At 47.1% G+C, this 13,065-nt stretch overlaps 1 protein-coding gene across 2 annotated transcripts in view; it reads left to right on the plus strand.

The window, feature by feature from the left end:
- cdh22 (cadherin 22) overlaps window positions 1-12,810 on the plus strand; it is a 168,774-nt gene extending 155,964 nt beyond the window's left edge. For both annotated transcript variants that reach the window (XM_086118059.1, XM_086118058.1), the window contains 3 exons: window positions 1,501-1,650; window positions 1,908-2,009; window positions 10,022-12,810. In XM_086118059.1, the coding sequence (XP_085974185.1) occupies window positions 1,501-1,650; window positions 1,908-2,009; window positions 10,022-10,566 (797 nt within the window). In that variant the 3' untranslated portion in view covers window positions 10,567-12,810. The remainder of the gene's footprint in view (window positions 1-1,500; window positions 1,651-1,907; window positions 2,010-10,021) is intronic.
- Window positions 12,811-13,065: the final 255 nt, after the last annotated feature.

Here is a 13,065-nt window from a genome sequence, read left to right on the forward strand (position 1 = left end):
GTAATCCTCCCACCCGTTCTTGTTATTGGCTTCTCCCGTGCCTCCTCCGGTAGACACATTTGTCAACCTGTCACTTTCAATCTGTCGTATCTTCTCTTCGTCATGCCGTCTGCGAGCCTCCGCACACGCCATGATGAACAGAATAGAAGAGAAGAAAAGAGAGTGGACCCTCCCCCCCGCCCCCAACCCACCGATCACCAACACCGTCGCGCTGATGAACACTCTTAATGCTGTCAGTGGTCGTCAGGAAAAGCGAGCATCAGCTCCACCAATTTCCGCTGATTCTCGCCACGACGCTTACGGCAACGCGAGTGATTTTCAGCACTCGGTTTGATGAAATTAAATCATTTAAAAGTTTTAGTGTTCCAAATTGTGAACCTGTTCTGCGTGAGCACTTTTTTGTCATCAGTTCTCTTGCCTTATTTCTCTCGTTCCACACTTCAAAACAGACTGGATTGAATTTGACTTTGATTCGTAATAGAACATAAACTGACTCAAGATATCGTTTCAATAGGGCAGCACGGTGGTTAGCACGTCCGCCTCATTGCAAAGGTCCAGGGTTTGATTTCCTGGATTCCACCCTTCCTGTGAAGAGTTTGCATGTTCTTCCCGTGCCTGTGTGGGCTTTCTCCGGGTATTCCGGTACCCTCCCACATTCCAAAACATGCATGTCAGGTTCATGGAACACTCAAAAATTTCCGTGCGTGTGAGTGTGAGCGTGAATGGTTGTTCATCAACGTGTGCCCTGCAATTGGCGGGCAACGGGTTCAGGGTGTCCCCCGCCTAGTGGCCAAAGTCAGCTGGAGTAGGCTCTGGCAAGCCCGCCACCTTAGTGACCATAAACGGATTAGAAAATGGATGGATGGATGAAAAAAATAGCATCAATAATTGTCCTAACGGTGTGCGAAATCCTCTATGTTCAGGTCTTTTTGGGAAGAGCCTTTACAAATGTCGCTGTGCCAAAGTCCAAAGCACAAGTTCAGGGGTGTCACGTTCCTGCACACAAGCGCTAAAAGAGTGATTGTCTTAGTCGCATGCCAGAGGAACACCGGTGCGGCATGGATAATGCTGATGTACGTTCTGGAAGACGGATTGCTCGATATCTCCTATGCAAGTGTGCCCACCAAGCTGCTCCGACTCGATTTGTCAAAGCCTCCGCATGATTTCTCGTCCATCCATCTCCGTCTGCAGGACGGGCTTCTTACACGAAGCCCTGATCTTTCATTTCTGTTGGTTCTGCTCATTTTCTCCCCGTGCGTTCATGTTCGTTTATGAGGGGGCGGGTGTGGGGGGAGGGGGGGACCACACAGGATAAATGTTGCAAATCTTGAATTTCCATTCAACAGGAGATTCAAAGAGCGTCACTGTGGTTGTCATAGCAACTCTTGCCCAACTCCGAAAAGGGTCTCTTATTTGCTTTGGCTGCTGTACTCTCAAGTGTCTTCGGAAACTCGCGGCAGGCACGTTACGTTGACACAGTTTCCCTCTCACCCAACCCAGACACCACCGCCGGCGTCCGCACGCAGCGCTCGGGCTTCAACCGCCACGAGCAGAACGTCTACTTCCTGCCCATCCTGGTGGGTGACAGCGGCCCCCCTTCGCTCAGCTCCACGGGCACCCTGACCATTCACATCTGCGGCTGTGATACAGGTGAGCACCATTAGCGGCAATCAGCATCACCATCAGCGTTAGCCGCGCTGAAAGGTCGCCCGTGTTGTTTTGCTCTTTGCTTAGCTGCTCGAAGCCCCAAAACGCAAGGCGAGGGGCCACACAGGAGGGTCAAAGCCGTCATCTACTGCAAACTTGACTCTTCCGCTCTGGATGACTTTTATCAGTGTCCACTGAAGTGACTCATGCCTTTGCCTCGATGTAATATTTTGGGGGGGTTCTCCTTCTTTCTTTCACAGCGGGAACCATCCAGTCCTGCAACGCCACAGCCTACGTCATGAGCGCGGCGCTCAGCCCGGGGGCACTTATAGCACTGCTGGTGTGCATGCTCATCCTCATAGGTAAGCGGGCAGAGGTAACTCGTGAATATATGGCTTGTATCGGAGGATAAATGGGTGGCTGATGGATGCGTAAGCACATTTCATGAGGATGGGCCCGGGAGCGCCCGTCAGGTCAACAAGCCACCAGGGGCAGTGGACTCGATGACTCGATCAGGGGGGCTGCACTAATGCCGTCTACTCACATTTCTTAACTGAGTCCCCACACACGATGTGGGGGGAAAAAAAAAAAAAACATAGTTGGTGTCAACTGATTTTTATTGCAGTCACGATCATCACAAACGTTTGATGAAAGAAAACACAACCGCGGAGGATTTGCGGTCGTAAATGTTCAACCATGTACGGTCGTTTCGACGGTTTTTCCTGATACCGAGCCGAGCACTTTTCACGCATTCCACACGATGGGACAATCGGACGGGATAATCTCTTCGAGACAACCGATAATCGGGATTTTGCTGATTTTAATCAGAATGGGGTAGGGGAGGGGGGGGGGGGTGTTTGAATTTGACATGATTGTCTACATGCATGCATGCCCCTGAACGCACCACGCCACATGATAATCTTTCAACGTCATCTCAAAGATTATCCATCCAATAATCGTGCTTTTACTGAGTTTGATCAAACGGGGGCAAACATTCTCCAATTCGTCCCGATTATTGATATGTGCGCGCCAAGCTTTAAACAAACATCGGATAATCTCGCTGAGATATCCACTAATTGAGCCTCTGCCGCCTTTGATTGGGTACCCGCCCAAATTTGTTCCGTTTATCGGCACGTGTGTCCTCAGCTCACGAGACGCAGCTTGGAAAATGTCTTCGCGTGAATTTATGACGAAGCGCTGTTTGCGTCTTCTCGGTTTTTCAAGGCCGAGCGAGTGTTTTTGGTTTGTTGTTGTTTTTTTCCCCCCTAATTTCCCCCATTGACTCTTTGCTGCGTTGCAATATGCAGCAGCAGACTCTCCCACAAGGACAGAAATTCAAGCGTTGTGATATTTCTCGCTGCTGCAAAAGCTTCGAAATGCTTAGATACCAATAAATAATAAATATGCTTTGAAAGTGCTACTTTTTTCTTTCATAACACAAGCGGGATGTGTTTAGTGAAGTGTCAACTCTTTACACTTTCAAAATAAAAGCACGAAAAGCGCTACTTACGCGCACCCCCGGGTATAACCCTTCAAGCACCGGCGTATACTCTTGATCCAAAAATCAACTCATACAACTGTATCTTTGCTTTGAAGAGATTGTCTTCTTTGTGTATTTACAAGTATGGCGTAGCTATTGTACTGCCTCCTGGTGGCCAAGACGGACGAATTAGAAGGAACAGTACAATGTCAATGGCATTTGGGACTTCCCGCTTTGCTTCTTATTGAGATTGAGTGTAAGGATAAACCCACTTGACAAGACTTTACATATATGCTCGTCCAAGCTCGTGTTAGGTGCGGAGATCGGTGAGATTCGGCGTTGTCTTGTGTGAACTTTTCATAAACAGTCTTCATACCAGTAGCGAGCGCAAGACGCCACCTAAATGATGGATGACGCGACACACCGCTGCTTTGCGAGCGTGACTCACACCGCTATCCGTGTCTTGTAAAAGAGCTCGTCCTAATGAGACTTGTTCTGAATTTGCCTCCATTAAGCGGAACATCTTCTCGGGAGCAGAGCATCACTTATTCATCCCCTTCTTAAAAGCATCCACAAACGCGGGGCAGATGCATCCTCTGCTGGCTATTAAAGGCAACTCTGTTTGTGTTGTTTGCCGTCAGTCACATGAGCTCAAAGACACAAAAATGAAAAGCATGGCAAGCCTTGGGAGGCTTGATACAAAAAGCAGATGCACAAATGGAGCACTTTGAGACGAGCCCCCTCGAGGAGTTTCTGCTATTTTCAAAACGCTTTTGGACTCTTTCCTGGCACCTTACCATTTTAGCAACAGCGGATAACATATACAGGGGATTACATTCACCGGATACTTTATTAGGCACTCCTGAACTAACATTATGCAATTTTTAAAAAGATGTATTTTGTTCACAATCAAAGGTTAACGAGGGAAAATGAAGCAGTTTATTGTATGCAGTGAAACCACAATCAAAATGGTATCACGCACAAAAGCTCAACATCAAAAAAGTTTGTCTTTTTTAGAAATTAAATGATGCAATAATTTTTTATTTATTTTTTATTTTTTATATACTGATTAAAATCCCGAAAGAGGGAATTCAGCTTTAGTGTGCAAGTGTGTGGTCAAAAACATGAACAATCCACAATGAACTGGGGGAGTAAAATTTCATATCTATTGGGGTAATCTGGAACTAAACATAACTGCGTAAATAGAAGAAGCACACTCACTCAATCAGCGTGTTGGATATTCACATTACCGTAATGGATGTAAACATATGAGCAATTTTTTTGTTGTTGCCCTTTTGCTTTGCTATGCATCTTCCGTAAGGAGACTCTTATCCGTTTCAAGGAGGGAGTGGTTCTTTGTCGCCGTTCTAATGCCATGCAGGCTGACTGATTGGTAGGAAATGGAGTGAAGTGTCTCAGCAAAGCACTTTCGAGCAGCCTCAGTCGGGGGGGTGGGGGGGGGGGCATTTTATTGCAAGCCAAAATTCAAGTGATGAGCGAGCAAACATTCAGCGACACAAATACAAAATGAAAACACTGGGCAAGCTGGAAGCATGGAGCAAGACGCAAACATTCAAAACTCCATATTGTAAACATCACTTGTGAGGCCACGCCCCTTAAAGGTACATGCAAATGAATGTACCGCAGTGTGTGCGTATGTGTGTGTGTGCTTGACTTTTGACCCCAGTGCTATTTTCACTCGTTATTGTCGAAAAGTAAAGTAGAGGTGAAGATCAAACGACATGGTGTCTGCAGAACCGGGAAGTAGACAGCGTTTTTGCAACTCTTCTCTGACATAAGTTGCTTTTAAGAGTGCCAATGTATTTGTTGTGAAGCTATTTTTACCACTTTAAATGATGCGTAAAAATTAACAGATGAAGCGGGGAACAACCATTTATATCACTTTTGTCTACAGTATATAAATGAATTTGACAATATTTGGACATCGACAGCAACGATTAGTAATTTACAATACGTCAGGGCAATATCCGGGGGAGGGGGCGGGGGGGGGGGGGGGTTCATCACATTGTGGTGTTTTGGGAAGGGCTGGAACAGATGAATGACATTTGAAATGGTTTCAATGGGGGAAATAGATTTTATATTATCTACGTGACTGCTATCTGACCAGTCTCTCGCCCAAAATCAACTGCGATCGGCTCCCTGTTACCAAAGAACCTAATGAGGACACGCTCAATGGAAAATGGACGGATGAATTACTCTGCGAGTTCGCGCGCACGATTGCAGCATGTACCTCGTCGACACACGCAAACAGCAGCAGTTAAAGCGGGCATCACCGCTCTCCTCAGGTGGGACCGCCTCTCTGTTACATCAATTGTTGGCCCAAAATGAAAGCAAATTCCCTCCTAATTACTTGACAAACAATCCCTTCCTCCATCCGTTCATTGAAAGGCCCGGCGTGATGAATCCACGCCGCCGACGCCGCGGCATCTGTGTGCCTCCAGTGCAATTAACTCCCCATCTGCTGGCGATGAACTTCCGGCTCGGACGAGCACAGCGCAGCCCCGGGGCAAATTATCATTCTTGTCAGGAGTGCTTATCGAGACATCGGCTTGGGAGGGATGCGTGGCGCTGCGCGCAGGAGTGCGCGAGGCCCGTGCCGTTCCGACTCGCTTTGCAACCGGGTGGAAAATTTCCTGGCGAAGTTAAGACGGGGGGGATTTGGGAAAGAAATTCAGTTTGCAAAATAAGACGATACAATACAGATTCATTTCGGTTTTCAATTGTTTGATCAGGTTTCAGGGCTTTGACTGAACGATGCAAAACTGGAATGTTTTCAGTTAAAGGATACTGGAGTCACACAATCACCCAACTTACTTTTAAAATGTAATGTTACTACTTTCTGGCATTTGAACGGAATGCATTCTGTAGGATAATACGTTACTTATTACTTTTTAAATTCATTTTTTTATGGATGATTGATTATTAATGCTTTCAACATTTCCAAAGGGAAATGCGAAATTTGCAACCATAGCTTGGAAAGTTAGCTCTGCCCTTTGGAGTACAATGTTTAATGATTCGACTTTATGGTGGGACATCACGACCCCCCCCCCCCCCCCCCCCGATTCACATTTTCATTGAGAGCAAGATGTAGTTTTTTTTTTTAAATCTAAATATTTGATCTGATTTATGTCCAATAAATAAATAATCCCAGACTGTACACCAGGTATAAAATGATCAACATACAAAAATTAATTTACACACGTAGGAAAGACACGTTTATATTGCAAATATATGTTCCAATTATCAGTATGCCATTATTATTATTTTTTAATAGATTGAAGTACAATTAATAATTGAGCTAAGGATACATAGAAAGAGAAAAAGTAGGGAATGTATTGCAAAAGTGTGGTGGTGAGAAAGTAATAAATAAATCCTTTGGAATACAGATTAAACTCTGATCTGACCACCGAACACAAGAAAGAAATTCCCCTGCTGCCGAATGGTTCACTCCACAATCTAATTTTGTCTCGTGGGCCTGATAATGTGATGCATTACTGGAGCCAATCGCTCCAATAATATTCCCAAAGTATCAGAAAGAACTCGTGATATGACTTTGTTACTGCATTAATGTAATACATGACTGTAATGGGTTACTTTGGTATTCCCCAAGATAACTGCCTTTTCAATAGCCAATATATATATTCAGTAGTGTCTGTGCGGCTAATAGGCAGCGGGGCCGGCGTGCTCTGGGCGCGGGTTTGTCACAAGGTTAAATCTTCCGCGCCCGGTCTATTTGCACAACAAGCATCTGCACGTACGATGGAGTTGAGAGAGCTCCCCCCCTGCTGACACTCGCCTCATTAGGATTGAACGCATTGCGCCCGTGTTAGTATGCGCGGAGGTGCGCGGCTCAATTTACCACGCGACCGTCCATCCCCGCCGCCTCCTCCCCGAACCCCGTGGCAATTAATTCGGCCCATTCACGTCGGAGAACAATAAACACAATTGTCCTAGACGCGGCCTTCCCAGTGGAGCCCAGCATACAATGTGAGAGGCGAGTGATTGGATGTTATCAGCGAGAAATGGTGCGCGGCGTCCACGTTCCGAGTTCAGTCAGGCTCCCTTTCGTCTCATAAGGCTCTTTAAGGGAGCATGAAAGTGACTTTTTACACCTTTTATACTAATGGTGACCATTATCAGAAATGGCTGAGATGATTGTATTCCAAAGAGTAGGAAATATCGTGGAAATCGCACAAAAATGGCCGAGATGATTGTATTCCAAAGAGTAGGAAATATCGTGGAAATCGCACAAAATTTCTGGGACAATTTGTTCTTTTTTAGGAGCCCAGATAATGCTCAAAATCATCCCTGAATGGACACATAAAAAAGCAAAAGAATCAAAAGAGCAGATTTTTCGAAGCATTGGCTATTTCTCTGTCGTGGCCGCATCATGATGTCGTGTGGTTCAGTCAAACAAGCTCCGGAGGGCCCCCAAAATCCTGAGGACAAGTTCATCTTTGAGGGACCCCAAGAAATCACCAAAATGATCTCTTGGGGGGGGGGGGGGGGGTGCAGGGGGGAGATTGGTTCAGCACCCCCAGCGACCCTTGTTAGGATAAGCGGATCGGAAAATGGATGGAAGAATGGATGGATGGATCGACCTCACAGAGGTCACCTCACAGAGGTCACGGGTTCAATTCCAGCTCCGGCCTCCCTGTGTGGAGTTTGCATGTTCTCGCCGGGCCTGCGTGGGTACTCCGGTTTCCTCCCACGTATTAAAAACATGCACGGCAGGCTGATTGAACACTCTAAATTGTCCCTAGGTATGAGTGTGAGCGCGGATGTTTTTTTTTGTCTGTGTGCCCTGCGATTGGCTGGCAACCGGTTCAGGGTGTCCCCCGCCTCCTGCCCGAAGATGGCTGGGATGGGATAGGCTATATATATAGTATAGTATAAAATAAGTTATTATCGTGCTTCTTTTTCGGTTGTAGTGTCGTGCAGTATTTTGTAAGCTGATTGGCAGCCACCCTCTGGGGACAGAAGGCAAATGATGGAAGGATTTGAACTTCCAAGGCTACCATCTAACAACGCCGGCATGCAAATTCCCCGGACACAGCCGATGCGAGGGCCGCGCCGTGCGCATGGGTGCCGTTTGTCTTTGTGTTAATGCTCGTTGTTGGCGGGGTCGCCGTATCAAACGCCGCGCGTTCCTCCGTCGGGGGGAGGGGGGGGGGGGCTGAACCCACCATGTCATTTGTGGCCGTTTCATATCCGCCTGCATTTCAGGAATTGATTCCCGAACACTGCCGGGTAATGATCTCTTTTCTGCTGCCGTCCTATAATTGTTCTCTTCTAGAGACGGGACGCAGCCGGACGCCATTCGACTCCAACAGATGAATTGTAGCGTCTTAAAACAGCAAGCGAAAGATAAACAACATGTCTTACCAAACAAAACGGATATTTATAGAGTCATGGTCTTTTGAATGTCACATTGAAGGAACGAGAAAAAATGGCAGGGAAGCCAGCCTTTGCTGTGCTCTAACATTTGAAGTGTCAACACATATCCAGTGTACAGTACGCACCAAGAGTTCGGGATGTTTGGCTTTCAGGTGAAATTTCAGTACGAGCCTAAAACGCATCCCAACACGCGTCCAACTGTGAAATGTTTCAGTCCTTTTTTGCACAATTTGCTGTTCTCTAACGTGGAGCTTGACGGCTATCAACTATTTCGCTTTTTTTTGGCCCCCCCCCATTAATTTCTATTTTCTAAAGTGCACATTGGACTTGTCATGGTTTTTCATTTTATTTTCATTGTAATTACGAGTAATCTTTGTGCTCTTGCCTCTCATTTAAAGCGCCGATGCATCCTCACAATTTGACGTTCTTCAGGCTTGAATGAGTATTGATATCAAGCTCATGCCTCCCTCCTTTTGAGTCATTTAAAGCAGGGGGGGCGAGGCTGCACAATCAATCCTCATGCATTTCAAATGGGAAAACCTGACAATACACAAAAATGCCCCTCACCCTCCCCCTTAGCCTCCTGCTGTGCCTTCGCAAATCAAAGTTTCAATGGCGGCGCTCAGTGGAAAATCCATCATGCACCGGGCAGGTTTTTTTTTTGATGTAGCAAAGTCTATAAGGACAACGCCGAGTGCACTTTGCGGTGCAGATGTTCCTTCGAGTGTCCTGTGACTGGCCGGCAACCAGTTTGGGGCGCCCCCCCGCCAACTGCCTGGAGACGGCTGGGATGGGCTTCAGCACACCCGCGACCCTCATGAGGAGAAGCGGATTTAAAAACGGATGGATGGATTATTGGTTTCATATTATGTCCGGCAGGAGCAGGATAAGTGAATGTTAACCGTCACTTTTACCTTTGTTCAAGCCAAGAGGCAAGAGAGAGGAGAGGAGTTTATAGTTAGGAAGGGTAAACATCATCATTTATGGATGCTAAAGTAAAAATAAGGATCAAATCTTGAGTGTGCAAGTCAAACGACTAAATCTGGCGAGCGCCTCAAAAGGAGCCGAACCTGAACTGCGCAAGTCAGACGGATCAAAGGCATTTGAAAAACAAATCCAAAGTTTCTAAAGAACAACGGAGCGAGATAAATGGAATACGCGCATCCACTCGACCCAGCCGGCAGAGGAAACAGCAAACGGACAACGGGATCATGACGCATCTTTTGTGTAGGCATCCTCTACGAATGACACAGCCCGTCTTGTCTTTTTAACCATCAAATGTGGCCCCTGAACAGAAAAGCTTGCCCGCCCCTGCTATGCGAAGCGTCGCTTTTCCATAACGAGTCCCCTTCAAGGTTTCATGTTTGATGATTCAAACCTCCGTACTTGAGGCTAACGATGTATTTTTGACCGTCCTTCCACTAAGTGTCACGTAACTCTTTCTACCCCCCCCCCCCCCCCCCCTTGCCCCTCCAGTCCTCGTCTTGCTCATCCTGACCCTCAAACGCCACCGGAAAGGCCAGCGGATGGCCGAGGACGAGGAGGACATGCGGGACAACGTCATCAAGTACAACGACGAGGGCGGCGGCGAGCAGGACACGCAGGCGTACGACATGAGCGCCCTCAGGAACCTCTACGACTTCCCCGAGGCCAAGAGCGCCGCCGCCGCCGCCGCCGCCGAATCGGTCCCGGATGTCCGCACGCTGCCGCAGTGGTTGCAGGCGAGCCGCTTAGCGGGCGGGGCGGCCGAGCACGCCTCGGCCGCCGACTTCTCACTCTTCAAAGGTTACATCCGCAAAAAGGTGGAGCAGGCCGACGCCGATCTGTCGGTGCCGCCGTATGACTCGTTCCAGACGTACGCCTTCGAGGGCACGAGCTCGCCCGCGCTGTCGCTCAGCTCCATCCACACACTGTCCACCACGTCCGAGCAGGATTTCTCGTACCTCAGTGACTGGGGGCCGCGATTCCGCCAGCTGGCGGGCTACTACGCGCCGGGAAAGCCCGACGAGGACGGGTCCTAGCAGCGCGTCCCGTCCCGCAGAGAGACTGCTTCTATATATCTCCTCTTTCTTTGTCCTGTGTTCTCCTAACGCACAGACGGCAAAAAGACCTCCTCGTCTCTCTTGGTTTCCCCGACCCGGTTTTGGCTTTTTTGAGAGACTTTACTTGGAAATTGAGTGTGACAGCCGTGAGAGAAAGGGGACGGCAACGTCACGGAATTGTCAAAGTGAAGGCGAAAGCAGCAGCAAATGTAAATCGTTGAATGAGAGCGCAGGAACGTCTGTGCGTGTGGGCAAAAGTATCGGGACGTACATTTTCATCAACCGTTTCATCAATTCGGGGTGGGACTGGAGCCCAAAATCCGTTTTTTCATATCGGTTTCTCATCAGCAGCGTCACAGGTGAGCCGACTTTGGACAAGAGAAGCGGTTCCCATCGCAACTCAATCGTCATGCACAAATAAACAATTCAAACTCAGACTCGCATCTCTGGAAAATATGGAGTCTTAAGCCTGCTTCGCAAAGCAGGATTTTGGACCCCATTTCGCTCTGATTGGCGTGATGGCTCCAAAGATAATCAAATGAAATATTCCTGCCGCCGTGCGTGGTGCGTTCGGACTGATTTCGACTGCTCGGAAGGGCGTTTGAGCCGCTCTGTATTCAGATTGGGGACATTCGACACGTTGGGTTGCTTTGGCCCCACTTTTCGCCGTGTGCGGTGTTCCCCGAGGAAAAAGGAGCAACGCGACCTGTTGACAGAGACGTGCGGCCAATCCCAAAGTGAGGTGACGAGACGGCGAGGAATCAAGGTTGGGGAGTCCAAAATGATGACGATCAGATGATAAGGACAGAGAGACGAGAAGATGAATGGAAGCTCGGTGCAATAAGACCGTTGAGGCCTGTGGCGGAGATGAAGGTGTGACGAAGACGATGACCAACGACAACTACCAAATGGCCATACACCACTACCCCGACTACTCCCGATGCTATTCTTCTTGCAACTTTCGGATACCTACACATAATTACGTTGGTGAGCCATGAAAATACATCCGCCCAAAGCCTTGTGTGACTGGAATATCCCACCAGATTGTATTTTTCCACGTCGCCACAACAAAGCGCTCTAAAGCGGCCAGGCCAGTGCTCCGCAGGCTGGCAGCCATGTTGGCCTTTTTTCTCCGCTCTCTTTCTCATCCATCTGTTATGTGCGCACTCATGGCCAACAACGAGGCGCTCTAAAGCAATCACGCCAATGGAGCATGTGAAGGGAAGATGCATTTTTGGGAATTGGGCAAAGATAGCTAGCTAACTGCATGTCCGGTTGCGTCGGATAACGACTGGTTCCAACAAAGGCGCTTCCTGGAAAAAGTAGGACGGGGGGTGAGCCAGAAAACAGCAAGACTGTCATGGTGAAAAACAGTCCAACGCTAGAGCGCCACAATCGAGTACTTCAACTTTACTTTGACCAGCTGACTGACTTAAAAAAAAATAAAATAAACAGGTGTCCCTATATTTTTGTTCACTCAGTGCTCACCCTCAGATTGGTGACATCATTTGATTCCAGGAGCTTTGTTTGGTTGGGGTTTTTTTTCCCACACTGGATGCTGCAGATGGCCAAGGCAACCCTTCAAAAAATGGTGTGTTGTTTTTTTAAATGGGGTGTTGATATTTATGTATTTATTTGCTTTTGTATTTATTTATTCGTACAGATTTTCACTGGAATCTGACACTGGAAGGCAGAAATAAAAGGACAAATAAGAAAGAAAGGGACCAGCTGTGTGAGTTTGACCCTGCAGTATATTTCAATTTTTTTTTTCTATAAACACTTTTGCTCAATTCAAAATGTGAGATGGGTGGTGTGTAAAAAAGCAAAAAGAAAAACAATTCTGTGGCTTCTTGCAGTTGTGATTTTTTCTTTTCTTTTTTCTTTTTTTTTTGAGGAAGGACACTGCAAATTGTGCGGGTTTTTTTCCACAGTCTTGAAGGCACAAATGATACAAAACGTGTCTCATGGAATTGCCAATTTTATCTCCTCATTTTTGTTTTGTGTGTGTACAAAACCGAAGTTAACTTTGCGTCATGTTTCCTCTTGGTTTGTATTGTTATTTTTTACTTTACCGGGAAGGAGGTTTACAGGTATAACGAATGAACTGGCCGCATCCCTCCTTATACCGACAACCTAAAATTCACGTCAACCTCAATGTATGGAAAACTGAAAAAAAAGAGAGAAAAATCTAAATAAATATTTAATTTTTGTTGATAAACTCCATCTGTTTGTGTGCACTCGGACTTTTCTTTGATTCCAAAAAAAAAAAAAAGACTTTAATCTTGTCGAATTCTGAGTTGATTCCCCCATATGTGGATTCATATGCATATGATTATGCTTCTTTGCATTCTCTTGCGATTGTTTGCCGATGATGTCTCCTGAGTTGCGAGTGATTGTGCTGCTCGACTTTTGTGTGTTGTCAGCGGCGAGGGATTCACAGATGAACCCCGGATGGAAACAATCGCAGCCATTTGACAT

Source organism: Hippocampus guttulatus, chromosome 8 (genome assembly GCF_054856545.1).
Source record: "Hippocampus guttulatus isolate MCC_2025c chromosome 8, RoL_Hgut_1.0, whole genome shotgun sequence".
NCBI classification, from domain to species: Eukaryota; Metazoa; Chordata; class Actinopteri; order Syngnathiformes; family Syngnathidae; genus Hippocampus; species Hippocampus guttulatus.